Source organism: Carassius auratus, chromosome 18 (genome assembly GCF_003368295.1).
Source record: "Carassius auratus strain Wakin chromosome 18, ASM336829v1, whole genome shotgun sequence".
Classification (NCBI taxonomy): Eukaryota; Metazoa; Chordata; class Actinopteri; order Cypriniformes; family Cyprinidae; genus Carassius; species Carassius auratus.
Window position 1 is genome coordinate 10,353,078 of NC_039260.1, and position 17,509 is coordinate 10,370,586.

The following is a 17,509-nucleotide window of genomic DNA, read 5'->3' on the forward strand; positions in this document are numbered from 1 at the left end:
AAGATTCAGGAACAGCTTTTTCCCTAAAGCTGTCTCCTTGATGAACTCTGCCCTCTGACACCCCTCAACAACACCCCCCACACTGACTCCTCCCCCTCTTCAACACTACATCTGTCTGATTTACTTATTTACAACAAGCAAAAAACAGTAACTTGTTATTACTCGCACTACTGTTCATCCAGGAACACCAAATAATCCATTTGCACACTGAAATATTTTCTATGCACTTTACTGTCCATTGCAATAGTGTAATTGTTCATAGTTCTGCATATAGCGTACATACACTTTTACATAATCCACCTGTATAGTATGTTCATAGCACACCTATCATGCTAATAGTATTTAAAATCTGTAAATTAAGTCCATAATACTTATCTGTATAGTTATTGTACATATTGCAGACCTTGAATATTCTGAACTTACTGCTTATTGCACTTCTGGTTAGATGCTAACTGCATTTCGTTGCCTTGTACCTTACATGTGCAGTGACAAAGTTGAATCTAATGTAATCTAAAAACCTACGTTAAGTGAAATGAAAGAAGTTGACAAAAAGATTATAACCAAGATTTGGTAATAACATTGCATAATGAGCAATTCAAAGGCTGCTCCTTTTTAACCGGCAACATTTCACACGCTGATCTAAATAATCTTATAAGTTTTTAACCTTTTTTATTTTATTTTTTAAATTCTACCTTTGTTACTAAGTAAAGAATTAAACTGTCTATGATTCAAGTAGCATACATCAAATTCCAGAAATAAAATGAAGAAAAATGGACACATTTAATTAGGACAATATTTTTTTATTAGCTGTACAGCAATACATTCTCCACACCATCTTACCTCATATGACCTCTATACCCCACCCAGCCATAATAAATGTCTTTATAAGGTTGGTTTTCTGACCATTGTAAAATTCACACAGTACAGCTAGGTTTAAAAAAAAAAATGCATTTACCTAGAATTTTAAGAGCTTAAAAAAAAAGAAAGCAATTTAAATGCAATTACATGTTGGAGGAAAACTTCATTCTGAATCAGAAAAACAAAAAATCTGAAATAAGGACACTGCTTTTTTTGAACAAGTGACATACTTTTTACAAATATCCTATCCAAGCTTCCCCTTCTAGAAACAGTTGTATCAAAATAGATTCCTTGAACACTCATATTAAACTTTTTAAATTAAATGTGGTCTGAAAAAACCTATTGTAAACGTCAAGTCTCCTCTCAGAATCCCATGAAATTATTAACTTGGGTCACAGAGTTAAATATTAGGGATGGTTGTTGGGAACACGACCACATCGAAACAAATCCAAATGATTAAAGATCTGCACGTCACTGTACCTGCCCAGTTCTGTCCCTTTTCCTCCTTTTACAAAAGCTAGAACAAAACCCAATATGGAAGCCTATTCAATCAGGTGGTACAATATTAGAGCCACTCTCTCAACACCTTTAAGCAGTGGTAAAAAGATGAAGCAACCCCTCCCCATCAAGCAAGTTGAGCAGATCAAATGCAACGATTCAAGCTACAGAAGGACAGAAAGAACAGGGTTATACAGCCTACATGATTCTTCAGGCTTTTTTTCCCATAAGTAATTTGAAAGCCTTCGGTGGCATGTTTCCAAACAACTACTGTTAAAAGCCATTGCCCTAGCATTCAAGGTCATCAATTCACTAGAAAAAGATTAAAATGTCCATAATAAAACAGAAAATAAAAATATTTACAAGCAAGACTAGCCAAGATTACCTTTTTGTGTACAACTTTATCAACCTCAGTTTTTTTTTTATTTTTTTATATGGATGGATGGATGTCATCGTCCCTGGCTTGATAATCAGATGGCTACATTTCTACGCTCTCTAATATTATCAACTGTGACCAGTGAAAGAGCACATGAGGAACAGACAGCGAATAAAAGTCATCAGAAATGTCAAACATTGAAAGGGTTTGTTTTTTTTGATAGATGGGGTAAAGACGCCCATTTCTACAGCAGTGATGGCGATTCTAGATATCAATGCTTGACCAGGCACAAAATGATAATTTCTCAATATTGCCATGGTAACTGAAATAAGACAGCAGATTAAGGTAAAGAAACCTCTAGATGCGTTGTATTACCACAAAATGTCTGAGACATTTCTGCCCTCGAAAACCATCTCACCTCTACACATCCAAAGAACAGCGCAAAAATAAATCATCAGTTGAACTACTGGTATGATAGAAACAGTAGAAAAGCGCAGTTTAGTGATCACCGTGAAAAGACTAAATGTAAGAAACTTCAGGATGTTCAGAATTCAGGGTTTATAGTCTTTGAGAAATGTGATGCAAGACAAGAGGAGAGCTCTGTATTAAAGGAGGTAAGGAAAGAAAAATGTGAGCATGTGTATGTATATATATAGAATCAAGGGACACATATTGGGATGTGCATTTACGCAAGCATGTGTGACCCGCCTGTGCATATACATGTACCCCCAGATCACCGGTCCATCATGCTAAGGATCATTTCAGGAGTAAGATCACCGTTAGGTGCAGCTTCAGGGACTGTTAGCTGCACTGTTTCTACACCAGCCTCAACAGCCTCCACTTCCTCCACCACTGGCTGGGCAGCTGCATCAGCACCCTCAGGCTCTTTCTTCACGATGATGTTCTCAATGGCCCCTGTGCTTTCATCTTCCACCTGGATAATGGCAGCAGCTGCTAGGAGAAGCAGAGAGAATGGTTTCATTAAAGATAGGTAAAGGAGATTCTGAATGGATTATCTTAATATGCAGCAGCGCATATGTTACCTGTGGTGGTTTTGGCGACAGACTTGGTAGGAGAAGCCTTGGGTGCATTCTTAGGAGGTCTGCCGCGTTTCCTCTTGACGGGAGGTTCGGCTGGTGCTGGGATGGGAATGCTGGGTGGAGCCTGTTCCACATCCATCTGGTCATCATCAAGAAACTCCTCATCATCATCTTCATCAATGTCATCCAGGTCAGGTTCTCCATGTTCATCTGAGATATTCAGGTCAGAGCATTACAATTTTCATAAAACCATCATGATTTATTTTATTTTAAAATCATACACATTCCATTCTTAAAACCCACATTTATAGAAAAAAATAATAATAATAAAGTTGATATAATCAAGTTCTTATTGACAGATTTTATGTAAGGATTTGCTGAACTACAAACACAACCATCGGCATAGTAGCAGAGCGACAGCAAAGCTACTTACCACTATCTTCATCATCATCCTTTCTAGAGCGCATCTTCCTCTTTCGGCCTCCACGGCCCCTTTTGGTTGGAGTTCCATTCTCTCCTTCGCCGGAATCGATACCATTGCAGTTCTCTGCATGTCTGGCCATGGTATTCTGATAAAAATACACGCCATTTGTTAAAAACTGTTTAATGTATCGGCACTCTGAAAAACTAATTTCATTACCGTACCCTGCGAGTGAAGGTCTTGCCACACTTGGTGCATACAAAGGATGTGGGTACAAAGTTGGGGTCGTGATAGCGCCGAAAGTGCATGTCCAGCAGCTGTTTCTGTCTGAAAGTTTTCTCACATTGGCTGCAGGCATATGGCTTCTCTCCAGTATGGGTGCGCTTGTGCATGACCATGTGACGCTCCTGTTAGCAAGAACACAGAGTAAATGTGAAGCAGAGTTTCCTACACTGTGATTAATAATGCATTAAAAAAAAAATATTTGGAGAGCATTTTGCACGAGCTGTCTGACCTGACGGCATGCATAGTCACACTGATCACATTTGAAGCGTTTCTCATTTTTGTGGGACTTCTGATGCTGGATGAGAGCATAGCGCTCATGAAACACTGCATCACAGTAGCGGCACTTCCTGCCTTGTTCAATGTAGGAATGCTGCTTACGGAGATGCACACCTGCAAGGGACATAGCAATTGTGTAAACATCAATACACAAAGTAGGCATTGCTACTAAAAAGCACATTTTTACAGTTTTACAAAAGCACAGTTTTACCAAGATCACTCTTGCGGGCAATAACGGTGTCGCAGTGGGGGCAGTGAAATTTCGCCACATTTTCTGTGTGCTTCTGCAGTATGTGCATCTTCATGGTACCACTCTGGGTAAAACGTGCATGACAGATATAGCACTCATAGGGCTTCTCTCCTGTAGAACAGAACAGGGGGAAAAAATGCTTGTCAGTTCTATTTATCTAACCCATTTATCTGACAAGAACAACTAAGAAAAATGGTATGTGCTGCTGACCTGAGTGGGTCCTCATGTGTCTCTTCAGTTTATAGGTATCTCTGCTAGCATAACTGCACAGACTGCACTGGAACGGACGCTCTCCAGTGTGGGAGCGAATGTGGCGCTTCAGCTTGCTGACCTGCAAAGTTTCAAGGCTTAGGTCAATTTGGAAGCAACTTTCCATGAAAAAAAAAGAAAAGCTCAACATGATGCTCTCAGACCAACCTCTACACTGGCATAGTCACACATGGAGCACTTGAATGGTTTCTCATGAGTGTGCTTGTAGCGTCGGTGTCGTACCAGCTCTCCACTGGTGACAAATGCCATGTCACAGTCAGTGCACTTATGTGGTCTTGTGCCTGTCAGAAAAAAAAAAAAAAAAAAAAAAAAAAACAACATTTGATTTTATAATTCACACAAGATAGACTATAATTTCTTATGCACTCTAAATCAGGCACCTGTGTGTGTGTTGAGGTGGTTCCTCAGCAAAGTCACAGTCCTGAAAGCTCGTCCACAAAGATGGCACTTATGAGGCCTCTCATCCGTGTGGCTCTTCATGTGGCGGTCCAGATTGGAACGACGTGGGCAAGTGTAACTGCACAGCTCACACTGGAATGTCTTCTTAACACCTGCACAAAAACAGCAATTTAGACCCAACACAGATCGGATACTGACACTATAATGCACAAGTGACAAGCAGATGTGCAAGTGTCTGTTCAATACGTTTTTATCACACATTCTCACCTTTCTTCTTGATTTTGGTTGGTTTGGGCGGTTTCATGTTACCCACAACTTTCTCAGCATTGACTTCAGAGAGAAGTCCCTCCTGCTGCTCCTCCTCAAAGTCATACACGGACACATCCATGTCTTTATCGCCCTCTGTGTTGTAACGCAGCTTGCTTTTCTTGGTCTTTTTGGCCTTTTTGACAGGGGGTGTGTAGTCTGGATCTTTGGACCAGGCGGGGTCTTCATTTTGGGCTTCAACCATATCCTCCTCCTCCTGCTGCGGAGCCTGATCATCTTGGGCCTGGAGCTCATCTTGCTCCACAGTTTCCACTTCTCCATTTGCACCCACCTTGACCACCTGTAGATAATATATCATTTAGATTCACCAGAAAGTCACAGAGCATGGCATTTGAAATGCGTAGCTTGATCAAAAAATATGACCAACCTGGAAGCCCTCAGGTAATGGCAGGGTGTGACAGATGACCGGCTCCCCATCTTTAGGCATGGCATCCACCAGCGTCCCCTGCAGCTCTTCTACAGTGGCGGCAGTGACGGGCACAGCTGAAACAGGCACCTGCACCAGCTGCAGCTCTCCCAAGCCCAACTGCTGCTCCTCCATGTTCACCACCTGGAGGGTGATGATCTGAGTGTCATCGACAGTGGTGACCGTGGCTTCATGGGCGGCACCAGCAACACCAACAGGTGCACCGACAGCAGCCTCCATGACTTCAGTCTTCATCTGGAGGAGGGCAGGGTCCAGGGAGTCTATCACCATCATCTCCACACTGCTGTTGACAGCCTCCACCACAGGCTCGCCTTCAACATGGGCTTGCTCTAACCCAGCAGCCTGAAGCAATTCAGCTCCCACTTCCTCATCTTCTCGTCGCCTTTGGTATGTCTTCCCTTCCTTGGCCTTGAAAGCATCCACTGCATCTTCCACCACGGTCTCAGTCGGTCCCCCTTCCATGGGTAATACCTACAAGGATTTCCAAATAATTTGAATGCAGTGCTAATTGTAGGATGCTAAGATTTTCCTACCTGACTGCAATTTGGACTGTGTTTGTTTACTTGCACATACCCAGGCAATTTGCTATCAACCTTACAAATGGTGAACAATATAGTGGTCTGCATTACCGAGACTTCTGTTTGTATAGCATGCTGTGAGTTTACCTGTATCAAAAATGAATGCTTCATCTCTCTACACCTGTGCCTCCACCACTTTCTGCCTCTGATGAATGAACTACCTCTCTCAACTTTGCTTCTTACTATCTAGCTCAACCTGTAAAGATGCAAACAAATCAAGTCATCAATGTCCAAACTCCAAAACAAAACAGACTTTTAGTATACAGGTCATACAAGTCGAAGCTTGATTGACACTCCTTTTTGGTTATTTTGTGTGCATTACATATACATACTTCCATACGTGTGTTTCAGTGTTTGTGTATATATATACACATACACAGTTACTTAAATCTGGCAGTTGCTTAACACAAACAATAAAGAACCTAAGCAAACTTGCAACTACTTGAACGTGACTTTCATTATACCAAAACCACGTATGGAACTCTTGATTCAACGCCAGAAAGCGTCATCTGAACCGCTTCATTTCCACTTCCTCATGATCGCGCGCATTTGGCCACCAACCCATTAAACCGACAAAACTGTACAAATGTGTCCACTATCCTTACCTCTTTACACGTTTAAAAACACCCTTATGATTTTCCACAGCAAGAGGGCATTCTGAGATGGTTAATCGTGTTTTTGTACCACTACCAGTCGGGTTGTAGAGGGAGCTCTCTACAGTTTTTATCCCTTCTGTCGTTTGTTGCTTGAGGTTGGTCTTTCAATAAGAGTGAGCGGTCGCACTGAGACCGACGACCGCGGCGATTCAGCGCTGTTTCAGGTGATAAACAACGGGATTAGGGAAGTACACGGTGGCGAGCCTCGGTCTTACTTATCGAAAATGGCCATCGATGTCATTTAGCAATGACATCTTCCTCGTTTGGTTTTAATCTGCGCAATACGTTAGCAACGGCGACAGAACTAAAGCTGAAACGCCAAAGAGGCATTCAGTTGTTCTATATTTACATCTAAACCGATTATTCTGGATTTCCAGGAGTGAAAAAGACCAAAGAGCGAACACAGGCCGCAGAGATGGGACTTTATTATCGCCGAACCGGGTCAATGTTTCATCGGCTCGGGTTTGAATTTAACTGCTCGAGGAGGGGCGCGAGCACGTCAATAGGCGCGAGCTAAACTGTATTTCACGTCTTAAAATCGCACATATTCTTAATAAAACATCGCTAATTTGACGTTTTTTAATTTAGATGTTTGTTTTGAGCTGTTTGGGTGTGGCAGGACTGGAATTTGGTTAACTTTGCGAAGCATATTAGCTGGTTGGCTAAGTGCGCGTGTAGAAACGGCGGGTTTCTAAAGACAGGAAACAAAGAGAAGAAACAGAAAATGGACGCCTGGCCTAAAGATTGAATCAAACATCCTGTCGTTAAATATTGGCATCTTGGTGAAATGCTGTCTGATATTGTTTCAATAGTGTTTAATAATCGGGCTGAAGCCCTAACTTCTGGGTTATAAATGTTTTTTGCTAAATTTTCGATAACGATAGAGGGAGACAAACACCCCCCGCCAGCCGCCTGGACTGGGAGCCCCATCGTGACACCTAGAGGCCGATTAAAGCTCCTGCAAAACTCCCCCCTTTCGGGAAAAGTAGTGCTGTTTTACCTGCGTTTGGTGATTTACTCTCACGTTGAATTCGATAGAAAGCCCAGGGTTTGTTCTTCCTTCAGTACGAGACGAAGTAAAATTGCGTCCTTCACCTCCGGCGGTTTTAATCCTCTCCCGCTTTTGCAGAGTAGGCTCCGCACAAAATGGCGGCCCTTAGCTGCTGTTGCGCATGCGCGTCACTCAGGGGGGCGGTGGCGTGGGGGAGGGCTGTAAACACAAGCAGTGAGCGGATTGGCCGTGTGGGGCGCTACTTTTGAATTACGGATGTGGGCTGTTTTTTTTTCTTTCTTTTAAGAAAAACGTTTGTCGATGTAAAATTTTGTGTAAATTGTGTAAAGCATTGCAGCTGATCCTCTTGTCAATATTAGAAGATAATATTATAGTTTAACAGCCCAAATTGGAAATATAAGAGGGATTGATAGTGTGAGAGCCTGTTTATATATATATATATATATATATATATATATATATATATATATATATATATATATATTCTTTAGTAATATTTATAACATTTATATATAGATGCTAATATATAGGTAGTCTGTTTTCTGTTTTTTTTTTTTTTTTTTTTTTGACGTGATGACCACTTGAGCATGCATGTTTTAAAGTGGAAATGCTCCATTATGTAATTCCTTTATTTTCCAATTTTCTTAGCGACACAAATAACAGGCATCAAATTTGTTAATAAATTAGTCACCCAAGTTTTAGTGTCAATAATTTTAATAGTTTCCTTTACAGTTGATGTCAGCAATATCCTTGTCAGACAATATACATATTTAGAGTAAATAATAATAAAAAAAAAAATCAAAAGTAAATCACTTCTTTAATGCTGCACATTCTGTAGATAATAATGAAAAATATATTTAAATCTGTTCTGCAGTTTGCAATCCTAAACCGCAGTGTTGAGTTTTAAATAAAGTCTATCTCATTCTCTTGCTCCCCATGCTTCTTTGAGGCACTTATACACTGAAGAGGCGTTCTTTCTCATATTTAAGTCTGGAACAGATTGAACTAGAAAATAATGTTATGTAAAAATGAACAAACTTTCTCTGGTTCCAACAGAGAAATGCTCTGAGTCAAACACGATCAATGGCCATTCTACAGATCACAAGCGCGGAAAGGTTGTCGGAATCTCCTGCAAAAGGCAATATTCACCACAGTTTACAGCTTTCACTCATAATGATGACATCTATAAAAAAAAAATAACAAATGAACAGCTTCACCACTTTTACAGCAGATATTACGATGCCAGTGGCTCAAATGTGAAGTGCATGGTGAATCAAATCAGCTCTGTATTGGCTATTGAGCATTTAAACATTTAAACTAAATTACAACACAAAACATGTACACTTCCAATGGAATATAGATATATATTCTGTATCAATAAAGCATATGACTGTATGGAATGGCACTGTTACTATGGCAAAAAGGTCCCTATGAAAGTTTGGGATTAATAAGGAAACACTTTCCAAGTTCCCCATCCTACGTTTCGAGGTGGAGACCCCCTCAGCCACCAACATACATTCTCCAATCATTATGTACACACACATATGCATTCTTCACTCAGTGGACAATCAGATTCTCTTTGTACTCTGCAGGTCGTCACAGCCTTACTTGCACCAATAAAGTGAAACCCACACTTTTATCTCCCATCGACAGCTTTCTGATAAGGGTCCAGCTTCTTCCATGAATCATGAAGGCAACACCATTGGGCCGAATTTTAAGGCAGAAAAACAATATTTGTAAACCTATTCCCACTATGTCTCTGACCTCATCACTTTACAGTAGTTCATCTTAGGCCATATCCAAAATATTAATAAAATACAGGCTGACATACAAGTCCTCTTGTCCAATGATAGTAGAACATCCATCCACGTGATGCTGACACTCTATCTGAGAGCGTGATCACGCTGATTTGTGTCATTAAAACGGTTTGATCGTTTTTTAGTTGTTTTTTTTTTTATAATAGTGTGCATTTCAAGTTTGTAATTGGCATGATCATGACATTGAGGATACTGAGATGCTAGTACAAGTATCGGTCAGTTGATTGTGTTAGAAAGCCGTGCTGGCCATGCTGCCGGGTGCAAAAAGCCGGGACATTCCATCTTGTGAGGACTCAAGGTGTCGATGGGCCATCTTCCCCTCCTCACCTGCAAATTAAAACAAAAATATTTTACGAATATATAAAGAGACATTGTCCTTCCCTCTAAAGTCTCAATACCTTTTGATCATTTAATTTAAAATAAATACTAAATATAATCATGAATTACTATATTTTTCTTCTTTTTTTTATTCTTTTTTTGAAAGACAAAATATTTTTTCAGCTGAAAATAAGTACAAAGTTGTACATTCAGTATAAAAATCTTGCAAACTTTAAAGATTGTTTATCAATTTCCCTGTGTCTTACAGCCTGGAAATTCATTTTTAAATTCTCTGATCTTTGCAGGTTTTCCAGGAACACATTTTCAGCAAATCCATTCTTTCGCTTTCATTACCGACCTCTCCTTCATGGGTCCACTTCCTGTTGTTTAGTCCACTGCTTACCTAGCACAAGCAGAGCTTGTTTGGCAGCATCCCTCACATCCTCCTTATCCGTCCGGCACAGATACACCAGCTGCTCAATGCTCTCTTTGGCCTGTGATGCACAAACACGGACAGCAAGGCACTTTACTTACAATTCTCCACCAACACTGAGGTGTGATGCTATATTCAATCTGATTCCCACTCAGATTACTAGAGCACATCTAACCACCAGGCTATTGATGTTATGCAAGCATATATACACATATATATGCACAGTGTGGAAAAACATTGAGTGGTGTTGGTTATTGCAGAGAGATGTTTATATATGCATGAACTGACCTTCAGACATGCGAGTGCTTTACATCCACACATCCGCGTCTCAACACTTTCATCCTCCAGCAACTCTAGACAGCTCACCAACGCCTGAGACAGAACAGTAACGAGAAACACCGAGTGGATCAACTCAAAATCCTTTCTGAATAACAAAGCATTAAAAATTCACTTTGTACTTACTAGTCATGATTAGGGATGCACCAATATTAACCCTTGTGATGTGCATAATAATTCCTTATTACCTAATTTAGTGTTTGTGGTGAAAAATGGCATCTCTAATTACGCTAAACCAGATTCAATCTGTGTTTTGTATTTCATTTTAGTGCTGACTGATTGTAGGCCTTATTGAACACATCTGATGCAACTCAGTTTTTGAGTGAAAAAAACATTGAATATGAATCCATTTTTTTGTAATAAACCATGTTTATAAGCTTTTTTTGTAGGCAGGTAATTTTTTGACAAGTGTAAAAAATTATAGTTTTTTTTCATTATCAATCATCATTTTTGAGGGGGAGATTAAATTAGTAATATTGAATCCAATGCGATAACATTATGTAATATTTTCAAGAAAAAGACATTCCTTTCCGGGTCAAAATCGGAACACAATTTAAGATATTTTGGATGAAAACTAGGAGGCTTGTGACTGTCCCTTTAACTGCCAAGAAAATTACACTGTCAAGGTCCAGAAAAGTATGTAAGACATCATCAGAATAGTCCATCTGCCATCAGTGGTTCAACCGTAACGTTATGAAGCAACGACAATACTTTTTTGTACACAGATTAATAAAATTCATGACTGTTCAACAGTTTGTCTCTCAGCATCATCGTTGCAACATTTTGGAGAACATAAGCTATACACAGGCAGCGTATGCTCTTCTGTGTCAGACACGCCACAAGGATACGTTTTCTAATGATATTTATGCTTTGATTTGAAAGAAAACAGCGCATCTGTTTAGCGCGGCTGACACAGAAGAGCGTACGCTGCCTGTGTTCAGCACATGGCACTACGGTGAAGTGGAGAGACACAGAGGAGACAAATTGTTGAATAAAGTCATTATTTGTGTTAAAATATTGTGTATTTTACTTGGCAGTCTATGGGACAGTCACAAGCCTCCGAGTTTTCATCCCAAATATCTTAAATTGTGTTCCGAAGATGAACAAAGCTTTTACAGGTTTGGAACGAAATGGGGGTGAGTGATTAATGACCAAATTTTCATTTTGGGGTGGAGTATCCCTTTAAGTGTTAGTGTTATATTAGTTTCATTGATATACTATTTTAGTTTTTGTCAATATTTAGAATTATATTTATATTTTGTTTTAATTTTAAAGTTTTTGTACTTTTTTGTGTATTTATTTGTGTATTTTGTAATAATAATCAATCATTTCTATTTTAAATATGTCTAGTGTTTTTGTTTAATAAAAATGTTATTATGTTGTAGTTATTTAGTACTTCAAATTTCACTGAAAATAAAAGTTTTTTATATCTTATTTATCAACATTAATTTGACATGAACCAAGAGAAATGAACTAAGAGACATGAACCAAGAGAAAACATTACCATCTACAGCCGCCAGAGGGCGCTCTATGCTGCTCATTGCTCATGTAGCCTACACTGAAAATATAGAGCGCCCTCTCGCGGCTGTAGACGCTAATGTTTTCTCTTGGTTCTTGGTTCTAAATAAATGCGACTTATAGTCCAGTACGACTTATATATGTTTTTTTCCTCATCATGCCGTATTTTTGGACTGATGCGACTTATACTCAGGTGCGACTTATAGTCCGAAAAATACGGTATATGCAAATCTGCTGAAACCGTTACCTCCAAAAGTACAAAGAGGAGTTTGAGAGTTTGCACATACCCTCTCCCTGTGGCGGGTTTGATCCGCTAGACTCCGCAGCAGGGAGCTGGCTGCACTACACACTTTCCCTCTCGGATCCCTCAGCAGCAGACTGACTGCACGCAAGCCCTCCCTCTTCAGACTGCACTCCGGAGGCTTCTTCAAAGATTTAACCAGAACATCCTGATCTCCAGAATGCAGACACTGAACTAGCCACACTGCAGGAGAAGGCGAATGACAGAGAGACATGGATGAAACTGATACACTGCTGAGAGAACATTAGGTGGGGGAGGAATGGAAAGATGCACCAAGAAACCACAACGACTGAGAGGTGGAATGGGGTGATAATTGCCGAGTTTGGGACGGGGAGGGGTTGATTCGGCAGATCTGTAACACAATCACTCTTGCTAATGAATGTTTGTGGATAGACGAGTATAGTCCATTAACACTTAGGGGGCGTTCAAACTTAAAACAATCTGCAACGGCCAGACATTATTCATTTTCAGTCTGAGTTCTCAATTTCTAATGAATTTTAGCACCAGAGGTGGCTGCACTGTTGGTCAAAGTAGGTATTTTGCTACTGAATACAGTAACATTAATGGTGAGCTATGAACTGATTCTTAAAATACGATCATGAATGCATGGGATATAATGCAGGTAAAAATAAGATGTCAACACTATTTTGGAATCAAAACACTAAAAAAAAATTAACCCCATTGGCAAGAATGTGTTTGATAAACAGTGTTTTATTGTTTTGAGTATAGATTTATGCTTACGGCAATAATAAAACTCTATATGGGCTAAAAATTTAATTTTGGGGTTGGTAATATATTTTAGTGAGTCTATTCTGCTCACTAAAACAGTAATACTGTGGAATACCATTACAAATTAAAATAACTGTTTTCCATTTTATTATATATCTACAGCAGCCATGATCACTTGATCTTTCAGAATTCATTCTAACATGCTGTTTTGGTGCACAAGAAACATTGTTTTATTATTATTCAAGGATTCTATGATAAATAGAAAGTAGCATCTATTTACTATCACTTTTAGATCAGTTCAATTTGTCCTTTACTGGAAAACAAGACAAAAAATATATTTTATAAGGGGACGCACAACTTCCGATCTGTTTGTCACTAGCCCCTTTCACACTGCACGTCGGACCCGCAATATTCCCGTAACATTGCCTGGTCGCCTTCTGTGTGAAAGCAACCACGTCCCGGAATTGATTACCGAATCGAACCCGGGTCGGGGACATAGTAACATTGCGGTAATCGATCCGGAACGAGCGCTGTGTGAACAAAAGCCAGATCTAATTCGGTATCGAAGTGATGACGCGCGTTATGGCGCGACTCTTTTACCGGCTGTTTTGAAGGAAGATCAATATTCGCGACGAAAACATATGTGCAAACTTTAATGAGGCAGAGATCAGTTAGTTCCTCACTTTCCGCGCTGACGCTGAGATCGTTTGCTTACTTCAGTTAAAGTATAACGTGCCTAGCGTTGTCGACTCGTACATTACACGTCACGCGCTGATGTCACGTGTCGTTACGGGATCTTCAGGGGTTGTGTGTGAAAGCACGCACATATACCGGGTCATCACTGGCAGTGTGAAAGTGCCAAATCTAGCGACCAGGGAACAATTACGGGAACACTTACCCCCTGTATTTGCCGGAATGGCAGTGTGAAAGGGGCTACTGTAAACTGCCGTCCATTTGAACAGCCCTTTTAATGACACTCGAACATACCTTCTTCCGCCAGCTCAGGAATGTGTGTGTCCAAGTCATTCACCCCCTCTGCTTCCAAGTAGCTCCAAAACTGAAAGAGTGTGAGAGTCTCTTTGGACGCATCTCCTGTACGCCTGGGCAACTTCCTCTCCAGGATTCGCTCCAGCAGACGCAGAAACACTAACACACACACAAGTTCAGTCTGATTCATCAATTTGATTTAGTCTATTGAAATGTACGCACTTTTAATTACACCCGGTGTCATCAGAAACAATGATTAGCAGGATATTAAATCCTTCCCGGAGATGAAATACAGGAAATGAAGGTTGCAATTTATGTTGATTAATGGATTGTACAACAGTTTCAATTTAGAAACCAATCTCCCAATAACTCATTTACAGTGCTTGGTCATGCATTAATACACAACACACACACATATACCTGTGTCTGTGAATCCGGCTCCTCTCTCAGGGAGTTTGCTGGCGTAAGTGTCATTGAGTGCCTTTAAGAAGGCCTCTGTGGACGCGCTGTAGACGCTGCAGCCATCCGTGCACTGCCTCCACAGCAACACAGCCCCTTGGCACTGATCTAACTGAGGAACAACTGCTCCGACATGCAAAGAGAAAGCGAGAAATAGAGAAGGTTGAGAGGAAAAACTACAAATCTATCAAATAACATTCTGTTGTAAAATGTAAGGCATGCAATGCTTGGAAAACAATGCATAAGCATTTGCAAAGAAATGAGGTAAGATAAATATAACTCAAACACCACAGTGACTGATGTAAAGTAAACTAAATGAAGCATTATAACAGTTTGAGACTCACCTTCTTCTGGTTGGATGACTTCGCCCCTCGAGTCCTTCACAACCCATCGTATGAGCTCGAGGACTCGTGCCTCCCTGAGAAGGCGGTCCAGAGCGTACATCTCCCCACAGCGCAGAGGCCCGAATGTGCCTAACCTCTGTTCACAAAAACAAAACACAGAGTATGAATACAGATGCTCAGACCTCAGGAAATGTATTTATGCTTATGTTCAATACGACAGAAAAAAAGAACAGAATTCTGTTTTCTTGCCATTAAAAAGAACACTCTGGAAGGAAAATAGTCTGTTTGTGATCTCAACTTGAATAACAGGACCAATTTAAAATTGATACATACATATTTCTGCTTAAAACAATAATAAAACTGTCCACAGTGTAAATAAACAGTTACAGTATGAAAATATGAAAAATTGATGCTCACCAAGGCTGCATTCATTTGATAAAAAAATACAGCAAAAACAATATGTTACAATTTAAAATAACCATTTTCTCTAAATTAACCATCCTAAATAACATATATAGATATATACTTATAAACACCAAGTTTAAATTTTAGACTATTATACTTTTTTGGACATACCTTATAATTTTAGACATCATTGTTATTTTTTATTCAAGAGCATGCCAAGTTTCTCGGAAGAAGATATGTCAGAGCAAGATATTTTCAGCTAAAGGTGTTTAAACATACATTTTAATCCGGGACTAGCCTTGAATCTTGTGTGTGGAATTGGGGGATTATGTATTGACAAGTATATTCAATGTCATAGAAAAATGTTCTGCACACATTCTCAGTATTTCAAGTTGTTCCCCCTGTATATGGGACTTAATGTCCATATCTAGTACTATAGACTACAGTAACTGACCAGCAGCTGCGAGCTGCAGTTCTTCAGATGAACCAGCAGGGTGTGATCTAGAGTCGGGCAGCCTGTGCTGAGAGGACCGGAGGGAGTGTCCCAACATCGCGCTTCACAGCCCTCATCCTCTCCTGCGCTTTCCACAGCCGCTGGCCGCTCCTCCACTCTGTATCCATCACAACACACATGAGAAAAAACACAAGTCAGAAAATGACAACACAGTATATTCAGAAAAAAAGTAGTTCAAAAGTTGGGATTGAACAGAGGAAGTTGTGAAATCAGTCATTCAGACTAACGGTTCTCCTTCAAGTCACTAGGTGGCAGTAGTGTAACAACATTACAGAAGCAATGCATTTCGATGAAAAAAACCTTGATGAACCCAGATTCTTTTTGTGCTATAAAATATAATTTGACAGCAGAAGGATGAAACATTTGTGGAGTTCTGACCTGTCTTTCACACTCTCCTCCTCTTCCTCCTCTTCCTCCAGGTCTGATGTATTAAGGAAGTCAAAGCTCCCTAGAGCTGTCTCAACCGTCAGACTGACACTTGATGAGCGACTACGGCTCCGTTCCTGCAGATATAGGCAAAATTACAAATTAAAAACTTTAGATTTTTAAGTTTATAATGTATCAGTTACACAGTTTAAATTACATTTAAATTATTGGCTAAAAAAAAAAAGAAACCCCAGAATTTAAGGCTTAAAGTTAACATTCAAGTATTAGTTGTTTACAAGATAATGTCAATCACCTCGTAAAACATTTTTGACTTGTAAAAACTAGCAAAAATCAAATTTACAGTAAAACATTTCCAGTGTATACTGAGGCAAGACTTCACATCAGACTACGTGTCAAAACGCACAAAAGTATAACCAAAAGATTGTAAACATGAGGCGTTTGTGATAGAATAGTTAGCTGACCTTGTCTGTGCAAGTTGTGTCTAATCTTTCATCAAATATGCACATTTCTCATATAAACTCTGGTGAATACATTTAACAATACTGCAAAAGCAGTGTTTGTTTTTACAAATAGAGGACAAATTATATCTGTTAATCCACAATATGACACAGACACTGTCAGTAGACAGTTCACTTATGAAACCTTGGAACATTAATAAAGCTAATTCTGGAAAAAGACACATTGTGTTTATTCTATGACTAAGCTAAGTTGTGCCGGGAAAACCTCTCTGTAGACACAGGATGAAGCGGTTAATACTGAAAGCAGACAGCATGTCTTTGATGAACTCTATTGTTCAACTGATGAAGACCAAAGTCTCTGGACCTCAAACCCGGATCTGAGATTTTGATGGTTATCGTTGGGCTAAGATTCCAGCAATAACCAAAGGCTTCCGCGACCAAAACATTGAGAATCTTAAAAGTGTTAACACCCACACATCTGTGAACCCTCACTCCATGTTGGATAGGACAGAGTTTAATGCTGAATTTTCTTCACTTTCAACCTCTTTGACCTTCTCCAGCTCCTAAAAGTTATCAAATGTTAATCAAAAATGGAACGAATGGGTCAATTTAAATCATAAAAATGCAATGCGGTGTAAAAAGTAATAGCATTTTCCACACAACTTAAATACATCTTGAGTCTACAGGATAATCATTTAATTATTTAAGAAACACTTAGATATTTATAATGTATATTTCTAATTATTTCTCATAGGTTTTCAATTATTTTTTGAGGATGTTTTTTTCTGTGTGTTGGTTGCATCGCATGACAGTGTCATATTTTTCAAATA

General features: G+C 39.6%; 2 protein-coding genes across 8 annotated transcripts in view; both read right to left on the reverse strand.

Moving 5' to 3' along the window:
- Window positions 1-779: 779 nt before the first annotated feature.
- LOC113118418 (transcriptional repressor CTCF-like) lies at window positions 780-7,820 on the reverse strand. 4 transcript variants are annotated; one of them, XM_026287563.1, is made up of 12 exons: window positions 7,662-7,820; window positions 5,368-5,898; window positions 4,941-5,280; window positions 4,655-4,825; window positions 4,422-4,555; window positions 4,215-4,335; window positions 3,966-4,115; window positions 3,708-3,868; window positions 3,418-3,600; window positions 3,206-3,341; window positions 2,776-2,982; window positions 780-2,686 (listed from the first exon to the last, which is right to left on the reverse strand). In XM_026287563.1, exons 2-12 carry the CDS (start codon window positions 5,887-5,889, stop codon window positions 2,466-2,468), a joined length of 2,346 nt encoding a protein of 781 aa, XP_026143348.1. In that variant the 5' UTR covers window positions 5,890-5,898; window positions 7,662-7,820; the 3' UTR covers window positions 780-2,465. The 4 variants fall into 4 exon arrangements, with proteins under 4 accessions (XP_026143348.1, XP_026143349.1, XP_026143346.1 ...); XM_026287564.1 differs by lacking the exon at window positions 7,662-7,820 and adding an exon at window positions 6,611-6,746; XM_026287561.1 differs by lacking the exon at window positions 7,662-7,820 and adding an exon at window positions 6,093-6,261.
- Window positions 7,821-8,369: 549 nt separating this feature from the next.
- LOC113118417 (rho family-interacting cell polarization regulator 1-like) overlaps window positions 8,370-17,509 on the reverse strand; it is a 65,664-nt gene continuing 56,524 nt past the window's right edge. For 3 of the 4 annotated variants that reach the window (XM_026287559.1, XM_026287558.1, XM_026287557.1), the window contains exons 14-22: window positions 16,213-16,337; window positions 15,775-15,931; window positions 14,916-15,051; window positions 14,533-14,694; window positions 14,113-14,271; window positions 12,383-12,579; window positions 10,530-10,613; window positions 10,212-10,302; window positions 8,370-9,817 (exon numbers count right to left, since the gene is read on the reverse strand). In XM_026287559.1, the coding sequence (XP_026143344.1) occupies window positions 9,720-9,817; window positions 10,212-10,302; window positions 10,530-10,613; window positions 12,383-12,579; window positions 14,113-14,271; window positions 14,533-14,694; window positions 14,916-15,051; window positions 15,775-15,931; window positions 16,213-16,337 (1,209 nt within the window). In that variant the 3' untranslated portion in view covers window positions 8,370-9,719. The other variant, XM_026287560.1, reaches the window with a different exon arrangement.